The sequence below is a fragment of the Anomaloglossus baeobatrachus genome, chromosome 2 (genome assembly GCF_048569485.1).
Source record: "Anomaloglossus baeobatrachus isolate aAnoBae1 chromosome 2, aAnoBae1.hap1, whole genome shotgun sequence".
In the NCBI taxonomy this organism is placed as follows: domain Eukaryota; kingdom Metazoa; phylum Chordata; class Amphibia; order Anura; family Aromobatidae; genus Anomaloglossus; species Anomaloglossus baeobatrachus.
In genome coordinates, this window is record NC_134354.1 from 570,521,676 (window position 1) to 570,539,370 (window position 17,695).

General features: G+C 44.0%; 1 protein-coding gene across 2 annotated transcripts in view; it reads left to right on the plus strand.

Moving 5' to 3' along the window:
- Window positions 1-722: 722 nt before the first annotated feature.
- The window catches only part of ABCC4 (ATP binding cassette subfamily C member 4 (PEL blood group)), a 410,039-nt gene continuing 393,066 nt past the window's right edge, over window positions 723-17,695 (plus strand). Inside the window, exon 1 of one of the 2 annotated variants that reach the window (XM_075336755.1) lies at window positions 723-870. In XM_075336755.1, the coding sequence (XP_075192870.1) occupies window positions 797-870 (74 nt within the window). In that variant the 5' untranslated portion in view covers window positions 723-796. The remainder of the gene's footprint in view (window positions 871-17,695) is intronic. The other variant, XM_075336756.1, reaches the window with a different exon arrangement.

Here is a 17,695-nt window from a genome sequence, read left to right on the forward strand (position 1 = left end):
TGATGATGGGTGCGGTAGTGTTTGCGTGTGTGCGGTGATGATGGGTGCGGTAGTGTTTGCGTGTGTGCGGTAATTATGGGGGCGGTAATGCCTGCGTCTTTCTCTCTCTCTCTGACTCCAATACCTGCTCATAATTTCAAGTGACAGGATCCTGTAAAATAACACATGCGTTTCTCTTTGGAAAAATAGGATCCGCTTTTGCAGCAAAAAAACGTTCAGGACGCATGTTAAAAAACGTAGTGTGAAAGTAGCCTGTTATTTGTCACAAACCTCTGACAAAAAAATGCAGCATGTTCTATCCTCTTGCGTTTTTGGCTTGTTTCTACTGAAAATAAATGCATCAAAAACGCATGGTCAAAAAGCTACCACTGGGGGTGCAGTCTGGACTGCTGTGTACTGATGTGCTCCAGACCCACTGCTTCCTTTACTTAGCCTGTAGGATTATCTCTGCCTGCAGCCGCCACTAGGGGGCGCGCACTGTACAGGGAGCATTGTGACAGCACGGCCAGTACAGGGTATCCTGGCCACATAACGTCCCTTCCATGACGGGACCTCCACATTCGCTTTATGTGAGGAAATGAATCCTCTCCTATGTGACGCGCCCTCCCGCCTGATCAGTGGGCGGTTCTAGGTGCCGCTCACGCCAGCTGTCCAATCACAGGGCAGGATAGCGGGGTGGGCGGGGCCGTGCACTGTACGGGCTGAGTGAAGCAGGAGGCTGCGGCGCCCTTTTGACCAGTCCTGCGGCTCCGGTGCTGAGGGGAGCAGTGAGGCTGTGAGTGCGCATGCGCAGAGCATGGAGCTCACACATACGGAGGGCAAAGACAACCCGCTGCAGAATGCCAACTTCTGCTCCAAGATCTTCTTCTGGTAAGAAGCCGGGATGGTGACCAGAGCGTAGATCCTGGAAACAACACGTGGGTAGTTACTGGTGCCAGTCACGTGGCTCTGGCAGGGCATGTGAGGGCAGGTGTCAGTGTGCCAGCAGTGTCCGCGTACAGGCACCTGCCACTGATGCCTCCTGCAATGCACAGCCCGTGTGCTGGAGGGCGGAGCTGCCTATAGCGATGGGAACCAGTCATCTTATAATAAGGGGAAAAAGTTTTAGAAAAGTTTTCCAGGTTTTACATATTTATATCACATGGAAAGATATGTTACACTTTGTGATGATACAGCTGTGGCCCTAACCATATGGCTCCTGCACCATGTCCAATGTGATGGTGGCAACGATATGTCATGGGTATAACGATGATGGGCATCACGTCACCTGATGATGGGGATGAGGTCCCATGGTGAAGACATCATGTGATGATGATGATGATATGTGATGATGATGATATCATGTGATGATGATGATCATGACGTGATGTGATGATGACGATGACATTATGGGATGATGATGGTGATGACATGTGGTGATCATGGCGATGATGTCATGTGATGATGTGATGTGATGATGATAGTGATGATGTCTTTTGATGCTAGTAGTGATCAAGATGATGATGATTAAGTTGTGTGATACTTATAGCGATGGTTTCATGTGGTGATCATAGCAATGATGTGAAGTAACGATGATGGCAATGACGTCATGTGATCATAGTGACGATGTCTTATGATAATGATGTCATATATTACACAAACCCAGCAGTGTCTATTATGGTGAAGAGGCAATAAATCCTAGACCTCAGAAAAATAACCCAAGAGATCCAGCACCAGGGGCATTGGTGACCGAGCTCCTGGGATTTGCCTAGCCTTGGTTTATATTCCGGGCACAATGAACATATACAGATCTGGAAAAAATTAAGAGACACCTGCAAACTTTTCCATTTTTCAGATTTTTCTCTTTATAGGTATATTTTTGAGTAAAATGTAAATTGTAATTTTATTCTATAAGCTACTGACAACAGGTCTCTGAATTTCCAAGCAATACATTTATTTATTTTCTGAATATGAGAAATAGTCAAAATAACAAAACAATGCATTGCTTTCAGACCTCAAATAATGCAAAGAAAGCAAGTTCATAATCATTTAGAAACAACAATACTAAGAATGTTTTAACTCAGGAAGAGTTCAGAAATGAATATTTTGTGGAATAATCATGATTTTAATCACAGCTTTCATGCGTCTTGGCATGCTTTCCACCAGTCTTTCACACTGCTTTTGGGTGACCTTAAGCCCACTCCTGGTGCAAAAATTTAAGCAGCTCTTCTTTGATGGCTTGTGACTATCCATCTTCCTCTTGATTACATTCCAGAGGTTTTGAATGGGGTTCAGGTCTGGAGATTGGGCTGGCCATCACAGGGTTTTGATTTGGTGGTCCTTTATCCACACATTGATTGACCTAGCTGTGTGTCATGGTGCATTGTCCTGCTGGAAAAAAACAGTCCTCAGAGTTGGGGAACATTGCCTGAGCAGAAGGAAGCAACTGGTTTTCTAGGATAACCTTGTATGCGGCTTGATTCATACGTACTTTGAAAAGTTAATCTGCCCAATTCCAGCCATACTGAAGCATACCCAGCTCATCACTGATCCTTCACCAAATTTCACAGTGGGTGCAAGACACTGTGGCTTGTACGCCTCTCCAGGTCTCCATCTAACCATTAGACGACCAGGTGTTGGGCAAAGCTGAAAATTAGACTCATCAGAGAAGATTACCTTACTCAAATCCTCTATGGTCCAATCCCTATGGTCTTTGGCAAACTTTAGCCTGGTTCTCCTTTGCTTCTCATTGATGAAAGGCTTTTTTCTAGCTTTACATGACTTGAGCCCTGCCTCTAAGAGCCTGTTACAAACTGTTTTTGCCGTGCACTTCACCCTAGCTGCCATTTGCCATTCCTTTAGTAGGTCACTTGATGTCATGCTGCGGTTGCGGAGTGACATTCAAATAAGATGACGGTCAACCCGATCAGTGGAGAGTTGCTTTCGCCCTCTGCCACTCTATAGCTTTGTTGTCCCCAATGTCTGCTGCTTGACCTTATTTATATGGACTGACATTGTAGAAATTTTAAGGATGGAGGCAACATGACGCTCACTGTATCCTTCTGCTAGTAAAGCCAGAATTGAGCCCTCCGCACGCAAGACTTTTTTTTTTTTTTTTTTTAACTGGTTATAAGTTACTTTATCATTCTTATTACTTTTGGGATATTACTAGCACTTATTTGCCATGCAGCTTGTCCTATTGCAAGAAGATTGTGAAGAACACTGCAGTGATTTTATACTTTCCCTCGTTAAATAAGATTTGGTTCAGGTGATCACCTAATCAGAAGCACATTAAGTAGAATGAGGCAAACTCTGGTTGTAATTCAACTGACAATGGAATGGTATGGCTGTCGGGCATGTGGAGAAGCTGGCTTTTATAAAACTGTGCAGTGGTCTCTTAATTTTTGCCAGAGCTGTATATAGAAAAGACTAAGGATTTGTCTGGGTACAAGAGTGCCGGCTTCGGTTTAATGCGATTGCCTTTTATTCTTCTGCTATTCTTGGTAATGTCATCTAATCGTCTATTGGATAAATGAACATTAAACTCTTGGCTGACATTTTACCCCACAACCTCCATAGTCTGCTGGAAAGCCAGGTATCGTGTACCTGTGTCAACTAGGTCCCGTATTTTATGGCTTTGTCCCATGATATAATGTGTAGTAGGGTCTTGCTTTCTACCTGGGCCTCGTATACACTTCATTTCCGGTTATCAGTGCCTCGGGGACCATTTATCAGGACCTGTGCACACAGGCTGGTATTGTGGTGTTCTGTATCATGGCTTGTGGAACGTGAGTAAACATGTCTGCAGCTTGAAGCCAGGTAAATTACAGCTTTGGCACCAGCTGCTTTTATACAAAGTATAATGCTTGTGACACGATTATGATGGCGGTGAGTAACCTCACAGCTACTTGTATTCTTGTGCTTCTTAGATAATTTTTCACAGTAAGGCCGGGGTCCACACTAGAGCAGTGGACCCCAGCCTGTGGCCCCCGAAACTTTGATGTGTGGCTCTCGGCTGTCTACCAGATTGGTGCATAAACACCAGGGCTAGCAAACAGCTATGCACAGCAGGTCTCCAGGTGGTAACTTTTGTGAGTAGTCCAACATAGAAGAGCAAATCTAAATGGGGGCAAGGAAGGAACCCTTGGATCCAGGGCTGTGGAGTCGGAGCTCATTTTGGTGGAGTCGGAGTCAGTATAAAATGCACCGACTCCTAAAATATATAATAAATTGGGGACAGGAGTGCAATGCAGAATGTGCTGAATATTTTTTCATAGGAATTTGGGAAAGTTATTTAATGTCCTATAAATGTCTGTTCTATTCCTGATCTAAGGCTACATTCAGACAGCATTTTTGCTGCGTTTTTTGAGGATACGTTTGTCAGCTGCAAAAGCAGATCAGCTTTTTAAAAAAATGCATCACCTGAAAGGTTTTTGAGCTCATAAATAATGCTTTCAATAGCAAAAGCAGATTAGAAAAAGGCCACGCAAACTGACTGCTCATTCTTTGTGAGGATCCTCACAAAACGCTGTGTCTGAATGTCCTATCTTTTCACCCATTGCCTTTGCTGGATGCCCAGCATTTCACTGAATTATTTTGCCATCAATGTTCGATATGTTTGTGACAAAATAGAAATTGTTAGAAAGACACTGGCAGTAAAATATACTAAAGCTCATCACACCGGCCAGTTTCTCGAGGCCTTAGTGAAAAAAGTTCTGCAAGACTACGAACTCAAAAAAGAACAGGTTCTTGCCATTGTAATGAACAATGCTTCAAACACAAGTACAATTACACTGATGAATGAGAGTAATGAACAACAGCTAGAAAAAATTTCGGATTTAGTATGTGTGAGATGGAAGGCCACAGTGCTGTTCATGTAACTGAGGAACAAACAGATATTACAATAGAAGAACAGCAAAATGATACTTTAGGATTAGATGATCTTGTTGAAGATGCTTCAAAACACTTTCATATTCATCACATGCGCTGTATTGTGCACACGCTGCAGCTGTCATTAAGGCCCCTTTCACACGTCAGTGATTCTGGTACGTTTTTGCTTTTTTTAAAACGTACCAGAATCACTGACATACGCAGACCCATTATAATCAATGGGTCTGCTCACACATCAGTGATTTTTCACTGCACGTGTCTCCGTGCGGCGTACCCGCGTGTGCGTGATTGCCACACGGAGACATGTCCATTTTTTTCTGGCATCACTGATGCCCCACGGACCACGCAGTGGTGTGGTCCGTGAAACACGTGCCAGAAAAAAACGTGCATATAAAATAAAAAACATTTTTACTCACCCGGCTTCAGCCGCGCTCTCTGCAGCCTGTTCTCCCTGCTGCTTCTGAGCCGGCTGATTACTGTCGCGCATATTCATGATGCACGATACAGCCGACCCGGAAGCAGCTGCTGCGGGGGTCAGCACCGGCCGGATGCTGCACCGCGGGAGTGATCAGCACCATGTAGAGCGGGAGCGGGCACAGGTGAGTTAATCTCTAGGTGCAATCACGGGCCACGGAGAACGGAGCCCGGATTGCACTTAGACAACCCACGTGTGCCGTAATTCACGTCACACGGAGGGACATGTGCGTGTTTTACACGCCAGTGAAAAACGTCAGTGTTTTTCACTGACGTGTGAAACGGGCCTAAGAGATAGTCTGCAAGAGGGACCTCGGTTTCATACATTCGGCTTTTCGCCGGTTTGGCGGATGCGGCGCACTCCAGTACAGTGTATACAGTACAGTGGCAGTGCGACAAACGCCGGTCACAAGCTGTCATGTGACCGGAGCATGTGACCCGGAAGTTGCGGCGCTGCCACTGTACTGTAACGTACTGTACTGTCGTGTGTGCCGCATCCGCCAAACCGGCGAGAAGCCGGATGTGTGAAACTGGGCGGACATGCTGGAAATCTAATTGGAAAAGTGAGGAAGTTGGTTATTGCCGCCAGAACCCCTAAAATTGATTCCATCTTGAAGAGACAAGCTGGGAAAGGGGCAATTGTTGATCAAGCCACTCGGTGGGGCAGCACTTATTTAATGACTGAGCGATTGCTGGAGCTAAAATTGTTTCTTATAGATATGGTGAACCCTCAAGTAACATTAAATGAAGGTCAATGGACACAGGTGGCTGAATTGAAGGAATTGCTTAATCACCCATTTACCGTGACTAAAAAATTACAAGCTGAGGATTTAACTCCTGGCATTTTCATAAGGGAATGAAAGAACTTGCTATTTTGCCTGTCCCAAAGAGGAGGTTTAATCGCAGATGGCATTTCTGCTTCAATGCAATGGAGAGAGACACAGCTATTGGAAAATAAAATTCTTCTGGCAGCTGTCTATGTGGACCCAAGTCATCGTATACTGCTTGATGATCAACAGCTTACTAAAGGAAAAGAAGCTTTGAGTGAGGTAGCAGTTAGGATGAGTGGCTACAGGACTGCCAGGCGCAAGAGGACTTGGGTCCTGACAGTGCTACTGCTGCCATATCTTCATCCTTATCAGATGAGGAGTTTAACATGACAAGTATTTGAATGACATGGAGCAGGCAAAGCGTTGCTGCAAGGAACAAGATTTCACTCTGTCTCCTATAGCAAGCAGATTGACCAGATTTCAGTAAAATGTTTCACTTGCTCTCAAAGAAATAGAAAAATTCAACCGTTCATCAAAACTGACTGTGCATGAGGCAATTCCTTTATACCCGGAAATTGTTAGCGATGTTGCCCATGTGGTTACGGCTTTGCCTCCAACCCAAGTTAGTTTAGAGAGGTTGTTCTCTAGCCTTAAAATTATTAGGTCAGATTTGAGGTCATATATGAAGGAGGATCTGATGGAGGCAATTCTATATCTTACAACAAATTCATGGTCTGCACAAATGTAATTTAGTATGTTTTTGTTGAAAACTATTTTTTGCCACTTACATAGTGTATTACATTATATACTCACCGTGTCTGCAAATTGGGATTCTGATCTGGCTTATATATCCTGAGTCATATTGCAAAGGATTGTTAAAAATCCACTTGTGACTTTTAGGATCGCTACTTCCAATAGGTGGCGCTGTGCTAGAGTTTGTCTCTTTTACTGGAGAGACAATTTGAATATTTCTTAGAGGGGCGTGGCAGCTATAAGTCCCCTTACTTGGCAGCCAGACTGGCTTGCAAAGTCTCCTTAAGGAGAATAGTGTTCCCCCGTGGTCCCCACAAAGCTTCTCATGAGCCAGATCAGACACCCCCATACTTTGCTCTGACGAGGGGCAAGCACCCCGAAACACCGTGTCTGCAAATTGGGATTCTGATCTGGCTTATATATCTTGAGTCATATTGCAAAGGATTGTTAAAAATCCACTTGTGACTTTTAGGATCGCTACTTCCAATAGGTGGCGCTGTGCTAGAGTTTGTCTCCTTTACTGGAGAGACAATTTACATTATATATATATATATATATATATATATATATATATATCAAACACTATTTAATAAACTATGTAAGTGGCAAAAATACAACTTTAGAACACAAAAAACTAATAAATGGTAAATATGTATTATATATATATATATGTATATATGTATGTATATATATATATATATATATATATATAATATACATACACACAAGATATATATGTAATCTACTGTATATCACGTAGTGTATTGCTTATTTACAATTTGTGTTCTAAAGTTATATTTTATTAAATATATTTTATGTTCTATCTTGATCATTGTATCATAAACATTATTAAATGTCTGATGCTCACATACACATGTTCATGTACTACAATACATTTTTCACTTAACTATAAGCAATATATGTAGGAGTCGGAGAGTCGGAGTCGGTGCAAGGGTAATTGAGGAGTGGGAGTCGAAGGTTTGGCTTACCAACTCCACAGCCCTGCTTGGATCTTGGTATATTGCCTGAGTGTGATTTATGTGGAAAAGCTTTGGCTGTCATTATATCGATAATGTGGTCACTGGGTGCCACTATTGTGAGGGTCAGGAGTTTGATGTGGCTTTTAAGGTCAGAGAGGTTGGGAACCTCTACACTAGCATATGGAATCGGATGCGATACGCTGATGACACTCTGCTGCGAGCGTAAGCCAAGTGTCATTATACTTTACTCCGATTCTCTCACATGTGAGGAGAATATGGAGAGATTAATTTCTCCATCTTCTCCACTGTCTGTCTCTGTGTATATCAGACTGTACTGATGTCATCCGAGTGAAATCAGATGTTTCCACGCTCCCATAGACTTGTATGGGTGCTCGTGATCCGTGGTACACTGCCAGTCACAGCATGCTGCAATTTTTTTCTTTATTCTGATTAGAGCTGAGAAAAAACTCGCAGATCTTGATTAATATTGGTCCGAGTGCAATGTGAGATTTTCTCACATTGCACTCCTCCATATTATATGCCAGTGTGAGTGAGCTCTTAGGCCATGTGCGAACGTCTGCGTTGTGCCGTGACAAATATTCCGCAGGTTTTTGTTACTGCATGTGCGTTTCAAAACGCTGCCGAAAAGCTGTGTTTTGGAAGTATTTTGAATATGGAATGGATGCAGAATTCATGCGTTCTGGATGTTTGCTCTGCCATAGAGTGGGAAAAGTATCCAAAACGCACTAAAGAAGTGACATGTTGCTTTTTAGAATGCAGCGATTCGTCCACAAATTTCAGCATGCAAATCGCTGCGCTCTAAAACGCAATGTGCACATGGAATTTGCACAAGTCACATAGACTTTGCTAGGGACTCAGAACGCATGCAAAACGCATACATGCGCACATGGCCTTACACACATGAGTTTCCTCACATCTTCATATAATAAATCGGTCACATTTTCATCCAGAAAAGTTAAACAAGTGAAATCCGTTTGGTATTCCATATGTCATGTGAGTGTGTGATTTTTTATATTTTTTTTTTCTCACCTGTCATCCATATCCAATGTGTATTTTTCTCAGCACCAACACCAGTGGGAGAAAACGCAGGGAAAAACGCAAAAATAATTGACATGCTGCACTTTTGTTGTCACCACCAAACTGAAGCCAAAAAAAGGCAACGTGCACACAGTAAATCTGAAATCACATAGATTTTGCTGGGGAAGGAAAAGCATGAAGTTTGTGGTGAATAAGGCTCTGTGCCCACGTAGCGTATTTGCATGCAGTTACGCTGTGTTCTGCACTGCAGCGTAATTGCATGCGTCCTGCGTCCCCAGCATAATCTATGAAGATTGTGCCTAATCCATGCCCACGTGACGTATTAGAACGCGCTGCGTTCTAAGAAGTGACATATCACTTCTTTCATGCGCTTTGCATGCAGCCCCAGCTCTGTCTATGGGAGGGGCTGCAGCCAGGGCGCATGAATTCTGCAGTCACCGAAGCTGAACGGAGCTTTTCAGCTGCGCTCTGAAGCGCACATGCAGTGACGTTACGCTGCTGTGCAGAGCGCACACACGTGGGCACATAGGCTAAAAGGTCACCACAAACTGCACCAAAAACGAATCAAGAACTGCAGAGCGTGTATGGGACCTTAAGTAAAAGGTTATGAGGGAACCTAGAGAAATTTTATTTATCTTCAAATATAGTGGTAATCTGCAGGTAAATAGCATTAAAATAATTTCTGGCTGGCTTACTGAAGCAGCAGCTGTAAGAGAAAATGAAGGTCCACTCATTGCCGAAAGTGTTGGCACCCTTGAAATTGTTCCAGAAAAAAGTTAATCTTTGCATTGTGTGTCTGTGTATGCCACACAAAGAATGGAGAACAGAAAGTGGAGATGAGAACTGTCTGAAGAAAACCAAAATTGTTGAAATCTATCAACAACTTCAAGATTACAAGTCTATCCCCGTAGATCTTGATGTTCCTTTGTCCATTCTGCGCAATATAACCAGTTTACAACCCATGGCACTTTAGCTAATCTCCCTGAAAGTGGACGGCAGAGAATTGATGAAAAGTTGCAACGCAGAATAGTCCGGATGGTGGATAAGCATCTCCAATAAAGTTCCAAAGAAATTCAAGCTGTCCTGCAGCCTCAGGGTGCATCAATGTCAGCGCAAACTATCCGTCAACATTTAAATAGAATTAAACACTATAGTAGAAGCCCCAGGAGGACCGCACAGATCGAGACATAAAAAGCTAGACTGCAGTTTGTCAAAAGCTATATGAGTAAGCCAAAATCCTTTTGGGAAATCATCTTGTGGATAGATAAGACCAAGATAGAGTTTTTTGGTAAAGCTCATCATTCTACTGTTTGCCTAGAATAGTATGAGGCCTACAAAGAACAGAGCACAGTACCTACAGTCAAATATGGTGGAGGCTCAAATATATTTTGGGATTATTTTGCTGCCTATTGCACTGTGAGCCTTGACTGTGTGCAAGGCATCATGAAATCTGAAGATTACCAAAGGATTTTGGGTCACAATGTAGTGCCCAGTGTCAGAATGCTGGATTTGCATCTTAAGTAATGGGTCATCCAGCAGGACAATGACCCAAAACATACTTCAAGACACATCCAGACATAGTTGGAAACAAAGCGCTGGATAGTTCTGAAGTGGCAGCAATGAGTCCTAATCTAAATCTCTTTGGACATCTGTGGTGAGATCTTAAAATTGCTGTTGGGAGAAGGCGTCTTCAAATTAAAAGACCTGGAGCAGTTTGCAAAAGAAGTGTGGTCCAAATTTCCAGTTTAGAGGTGTAAGAATCTTGTTGATGGTTGGAGGTAGCGATTGGTTGCAGTTGTTTATTCCGAAGGGTGTGCAACCAAATTTTAGAATTTTGTCCTGCCCATTTTTGGGGTTTTGTGTGAAATTATGTCCAATTTACTTTAATTTGTGTTATTAAAAATCCATACAAAATAAACGTGTGTAACAAGACGTGTAATTTCAATAATTTAATGGGAGAAATACTTAATTTTCTGAAACAGTCAAGGGTGCCAACACTTTCGGCCATGACTGTATATCGTCCCCTGCCGCCGCTCACTTCCAGTTTTTGGCAAGGGAGTGCAGGGCTTGATTACTATCACCACTCCCTATACAGAGATATATCTGGATTTGCTGGAACTGTAAGACGCTATATTTTCTATGCAGCAAAAATACTAGTGTCAAAACGTAACAAATACTCCATGCGTGCACGTGGGCTTGTGGGTACGCTGAGTATTCTGTGCATATTTTTCATGGATTCATTTTCAGCTTTTTCTCTTCTGTCCTGTGGGGGTTTCGGCCCGGTACACAGATACCTTTCACTCATGGATCAAGCAGCAGCACCAGGTCTTAGCTGAAGGCTGGACACAATCCCTGGCTGTTGCCCCCTAACCCCAAACCAGATCAGGATAAATAAGGCAGTGGGAAAGCTCCATCTGAGATGGTTGAAACCCGATGTAGGTCCTCCCTAATGTCTGGGATCATTTTAATACTCACATTCACAGGTAACATCTCACCAGGAGTATGGTCTGAAAACTGTAGAACAATATGATCCGTGAGAATATCTGAGCATAATGGTGCATATGATATCTTTTACCTAGGTCAGTTTTTTTCATGTTGTGAGCCTAAAGATGAATTACCACTGTATTTTTATGGAATTTGATGTGTTAATTGATATTGGAGGGGAAACTATGCTTGAGCTTCTTACTGTTCCCCGATGTAAGGTCGTGGTGTAATCTACGGCCACTTCCACTTCCTATTGATTCGTTCTTTCTCTGACCACACATATGGGGAAACAGTAACCAATTCACTTCTTTAGACATCATGCAATCCCTCAATGACCTGACAGTTTGTGGCAAACACCCAAAGTAATCAGAGGAAAGTGCTGTGTGTATTACTCGCTTTCAGTGTGGGTGGCTAAATATTTACCGTGTTTAGATAGGCTCTCTGTGTAATCGGGCTTTCTATGGTGCACATCATCCTATCCGTTCTGCTCAGCCTTCACAGCGTGCTCTGTTGTAGAACTGATAGTGTTAAAGTAAGCGACATGGGATGATTAGTATCTAACAGATCATTGCATAGAACAGAGGACTGTCCATTGGTTTCCTTCATCTGTGCTGTAGTCTCTCTACATTAGAATATTCAAACCAACCATGTGTGGTGACATGGTAGCCACGTCACAACACTGTTATCGGGGACATCTGGGTATACATGGGAGCCATGTCACGTCACTACTGTTATTGGGGACATCTGGGAACACATGGGAGCCATGTCACATGTTATTTGGGACATCTGGACATACATGGCAGCCATGTAACCTCACTACTGTTATTGGGGACACCTGGGTACATATGATAACAATATCACATCACTACTTTTATCGGGGACATCTGAGTATACATGCCAGCTACGTCATATCACTACTATTATCGGGGCCATCTGAGTATACTTGGCAGCCACATCACATCACTACTGTTATCCGGGACATCTGGGTATGCATAGGAGCCATGTCACCTCACTACTGTTATTGGGTACATCTGGGTATACATCGGAACCACGTCACATCACTACTATTATCGGGGACATTTGGATATACTGTACATGGGAGCCATGTCACATCACTACTATTATAAGGTACATCTGAGTATACATGGGAGAAATGTCACATCACTACTGTTATCAAGGACATCTGAGTATACATGGGAGCCATGTCACATCACTATTATTATCGGGGACATCTGAGTATACATGGGAGCCATGTCACATCATTATTGTTATCGGGGACATCTGAGTATACATGGGAGCCATGTCACATCACTATTGTTATCGGGGACATCTGAGTATACATGGGAGCCATGTCACATCATTATTGTTATCGGGGACATCTGAGTATACATGGGATGAAGGTATGCACACCAGTGACTATGTAAGGGGAATATATGAAATAGCAGAAACTGCTGTGTGAATACTGACATGAAAAATCCAATAGCTATATGTAAGAATGAAAATATGAAAATGGAACCTGCATTACTGCCATGAACATATGAATAAAGAGAAATTTAGCTACTTAATTGATCAATGCAACAGAGCCCCAACACTATGCCAAAGTATTTCTGCTTTTCATATATTCCCCTTACATAGTCACTGGTGTGCATACCTTCTCTCCATATAGTGTAGATTTGTTAGGTTTTTGCACCCAGTTCAGACTCAGAATGGTGTTCCAGATGTTATTTCTTGATTGATTTGTAGTCTTTCGTTTGTGAACCCGGCCTCACCCAATAGCCAGTCCACATTATACGCATACATAGCCTGGGTCTCAGCTTCCCATACATGGTAAGTTTTTTAACTGCATGAAAGGACACACACAAGCTAGGGACCCCAACGTAGAGAAATGCTTTGGCGTAGTGTTGGGGCTCTATTGCATTGATCAATTCAGTAGCTAAATTTCTCTTTATTCATATGTTCATGGCAGTAATGCAGATTCCATTTTTCACATTTTCACTCTTACATATAGCTATTGGATTTTTCATGTCAGTATTCACACAGCAGTTTCTGCTATTACATGTATTCCCCTTACATACCGTGTTTCCCCGAAAGTAGGACCCCCCCGAAAGTAAGGCAGGGTGGGGGTTTCGGGGGGGTCCGCCAATGTAGGGCACCCCCCGATTGTAAGGCAGGGTAGCGGGGGGCCGGGGAATGTAAGGCCGCCTATGGGTGGTGGTCGCGGCGTAATGTAAGGCCGCATATGGGTGGGGGTCCCTGGGGAAAGTACAGGAACTTACCGCTGCCGCTGTTCCCTCGCTCCATCCAGGCCTTCTCCAGTCTCGTGCCACCCGTGGTCCGCCTCCGGTGAATGGCCCCCGCAAGGCTCCCTGCTGGCCATCAGCTCGAGCTGTGATTGGCCAGTCAGCCGGCTCGCAGCTGATTGGCCCTCAGCTCGAGCTGCGATTGGCCAGTCAGCCGGCTCGCAGCTGATTGGCCCTCAGCTCGAGCTGCGATTGGCCAGTCAGCCGGCTCGCAGCTGATTGGCCCTCAGCTCGAGCTGCGATTGGCCAGTCAGCCGGCTCGCAGCTGATTGGCCGAAATCAGCCGCGACGTCACCGCCTGCAGGCTCGCTCCGATTTCGGTAAGTTCCGAAACTCTGTGTGTGTGTGTGTGTGTGTGTGTGTGTGTGTACGGTATGTGTATGGGTGCCGTATGGGGCTGTATGTGTCAGTGTGTGTGTGTGTACGGTACCGGTACGATATGTGTGTGGGTGCCGTGTGGGGCTGTACCGGTACCGTATGTGTCAGTGTGTGTGGTGGCAGAGTGGGGGGCAGAACCACTGTATGGGGAGGCTGCAGGGGGAGGATGGGGTGGATGCCAGATCTCAAACAATGGGGAGGCTGCAGGGGGGAGGAAGGGGTGGATGCCGGATCTCAAACAATGGGGAGGCTGCAGGGGGGAGGAAGGGGTGGATGCCGGATCTCAAACAATGGGGAGGCTGCAGGGGGGAGGAAGGGGTGGATGCCGGATCTCAAACAATGGGGAGGCTGCAGGGGGGAGGAAGGGGTGGATGCCGGATCTCAAACAATGGGGAGGCTGCAGGGGGGAGGAAGGGGTGGATGCCGGATCTCAAACAATGGGGAGGCTGCAGGGGGGAGGATTGTCATTTTTTTTCCAATGTAAGGCCTCCCCCGAAAGTAAGGCAGGGTGGGACTTTTGGGGGTAAAATTAATGTAAGACAGGGCCTTACTTTCGGGGAAACACGGTAGTCACTGGTGTGCATATCTTCTCTCCATATAGTGTAGATTTTTTAGGTTTTTGCACCCAGTTCAGACTCAGAATGGTGTTCCAAACGTTATTTCTTGATTGAGTATACATGGGAGCCATATCACTTCACTATTGTTATTGGGGACATCTGAGGATACATGGGAGCAATGTCACATCACTACTTTTTTCAGGGACATCTGAGTATACAGTGCCTACAAGTAGTATTCAACCCCCTGCAGATTTAGCAGGTTTGATAAGATGCAAATAAGTTAGAGCCTGCAAACTTCAAACAAGAGCAGGATTTATTAACAGATGCATAAATCTTACAAACCAACAAGTTATGTTGCTCAGTTAAATTTTAATAAATTTTCAACATAAAAGTGTGGGTCAATTATTATTCAACCCCTAGGTTTAATATTTTGTGGAATAACCCTTGTTTGCAATTACAGCTAATAATCGTCTTTTATAAGACCTGATCAGGCCGGCACAGGTCTCTGGAGTTATCTTGGCCCACTCCTCCATGCAGATCTTCTCCAAGTTATCTAGGTTCTTTGGGTGTCTCATGTGGACTTTAATCTTGAGCTCCTTCCACAAGTTTTCAATTGGGTTAAGGTCAGGAGACTGACTAGGCCACTGCAACATCTTGATTTTTTTGCCCTCTTGAACCAGGCCTTGGTTTTCTTGGCTGTGTGCTTTGGGTCGTTGTCTTGTTGGAAGATGAAATGACGACCCATCTTAAGATCCTTGATGGAGGAGCGGAGGTTCTTGGCCAAAATCTCCAGGTAGGCCGTGCTATCCATCTTCCCATGGATGCGGACCAGATGGCCAGGCCCCTTGGCTGAGAAACAGCCCCACAGCATGATGCTACCACCACCATGCTTGACTGTAGGGATGGTATTCTTGGGGTCGTATGCAGTGCCATCCAGTCTCCAAACGTCACGTGTGTGGTTGGCACCAAAGATCTCGATCTTGGTCTCATCAGACCAGAAAACCTTGAACCAGTCTGTCTCAGAGTCCTCCAAGTGATCATGAGCAAACTGTAGACGAGCCTTGACATGACGCTTTGAAAGTAAAGGTACCTTACGTGCTCGTCTGGAACGGAGACCATTGCGGTGGAGTACGTTACTTATGGTATTGACTGAAACCAATGTCCCCACTGCCATGAGATCTTCCCGGAGCTCCTTCCTTGTTGTCCTTGGGTTAGCCTTGACTCTTCGGACAAGCCTGGCCTCGGCACGGGTGGAAACTTTCAAAGGCTGTCCAGGCCGTGGAAGGCTAACAGTAGTTCCATAAGCCTTCCATTTCCGGATGATGCTCCCAACAGTGGAGACAGGTAGGGCCAACTCCTTGGAAAGGGTTTTGTACCCCTTGCCAGCCTTGTGACCCTCCACGATCTTGTCTCTGATGGCCTTGGAATGCTCCTTTGTCTTTCCCATGTTCACCAAGTATGAGTGCTGTTCACAAGTTTGGGGAGGGTCTTAATTAGTCAGAAAAGGTTGGAAAAAGAGATAATCCAAACATGTGAAGCTCATTGTTCTTTGTGCCTGAAATACTTCTTAATACTTTAGGGGAACCAAACAGAATTCTTGTGGTTTGAGGGGTTGAATAATAAATGACCCTCTGAATAAACTTTTCACAATTTTAAAAAAAAAAATAAAAAAAGAAATAACATTCTTTTTTGCTGCAGTGCATTTCACACTTCCAGGCTGATCTACAGTCCAAATGTCACAATGCCAAGTTAATTCCGAATGTGTAAACCTGCTAAATCTGCAGGGGGTTGAATACTACTTGTAGGCACTGTACATGGGAGCCATGTCACACTACATTACTACTGTTATCAGGGACATCTGGGCATACAGGGCAGTACTGTTATTGGGGACATCTGGGTATACATGGGAGTCATGTATACCTAAGGTACAGTCATATGAAAAAGTTTGGGCACCCCTATTAATGTTAACCTTTTTTCTTTATAACAATTAGGGTTTTTGCAACAGCTATTTCAGTTTCATATATCTAATAACTGATGGACTGAGTAATATTTCTGGATTGAAATGAGGCTTATTGTTCTAACAGAAATTGTGCAATCCGCATTTAAACAAAATTTGACCGGTACAAAAGTATGGGCACCCTTATCAATTTCTTGATTTGAACACTCCTAACTACTTTTTACTGACTTACTAAAGCCCTAAATTGGTTTTGTAACCTCATTGAGCTTTGAACTTCATAGGCAGGTGTATCCAATCATGAGAAAAGGTATTTAAGGTGGCCACTTGCAAGTTGTTCTCCTATTTGAATCTCCTATGAAGAGTGGCATCATGGGCTCCTCAAAACAACTCTCAAATGATCTGAAAACAAAGATTATTCAACATAGTTGTTCAGGGGAAGGATACAAAAAGTTGTCTCAGAGATTTAAACTGTCAGTTTCCACTGTGAGGAACATAGTAAGGAAATGGAAGAACACAGGTACAGTTCTTGTTAAGCCCAGAAGTGGCAGGCCAAGAAATATATCAGAAAGGCAGAGAAGACGAATGGTGAGAACAGTCAAGGACAATCCACAGACCACCTCCAAAGACCTGCAGCATCATCTTGCTGCAGATGGTGTCACTGTGCATCGGTCAACAATACAGCACACTTTGCACAAGGAGAAGCTGTATTGGAGAGTGATGCGAAAGAAGCAGTTTCTGTAAGTAGGCCACAAACAGTCGCCTGAGGTATGCAAAAGCACATTTGGACAAGCCAGTTACATTTTGGAAGAAGGTCCTGTGGATTGATGAAACAAAGATTCAGTTGTTTAGTCATACAAAAAGGCGTTATGCATGGAGGCAAAAAAACACGGCATTCCAAGAAAAGCACTTTCTACCCACAGTAAAATTTGGTGGAGGTTCCATCATGCTTTGGGGCTGTGTGGCCAATGCCGGCATCTGGAATCTTGTTAAAGTTGAGGGTCACATGGATTCAACTCAGTATCAGCAGATTCTTGACAATAATGTGCAAGTATCAGTGACGAAGTTGAAGTTACGCAGGGGATGGATATTTCAGCAAGACAATGATCCAAAACAC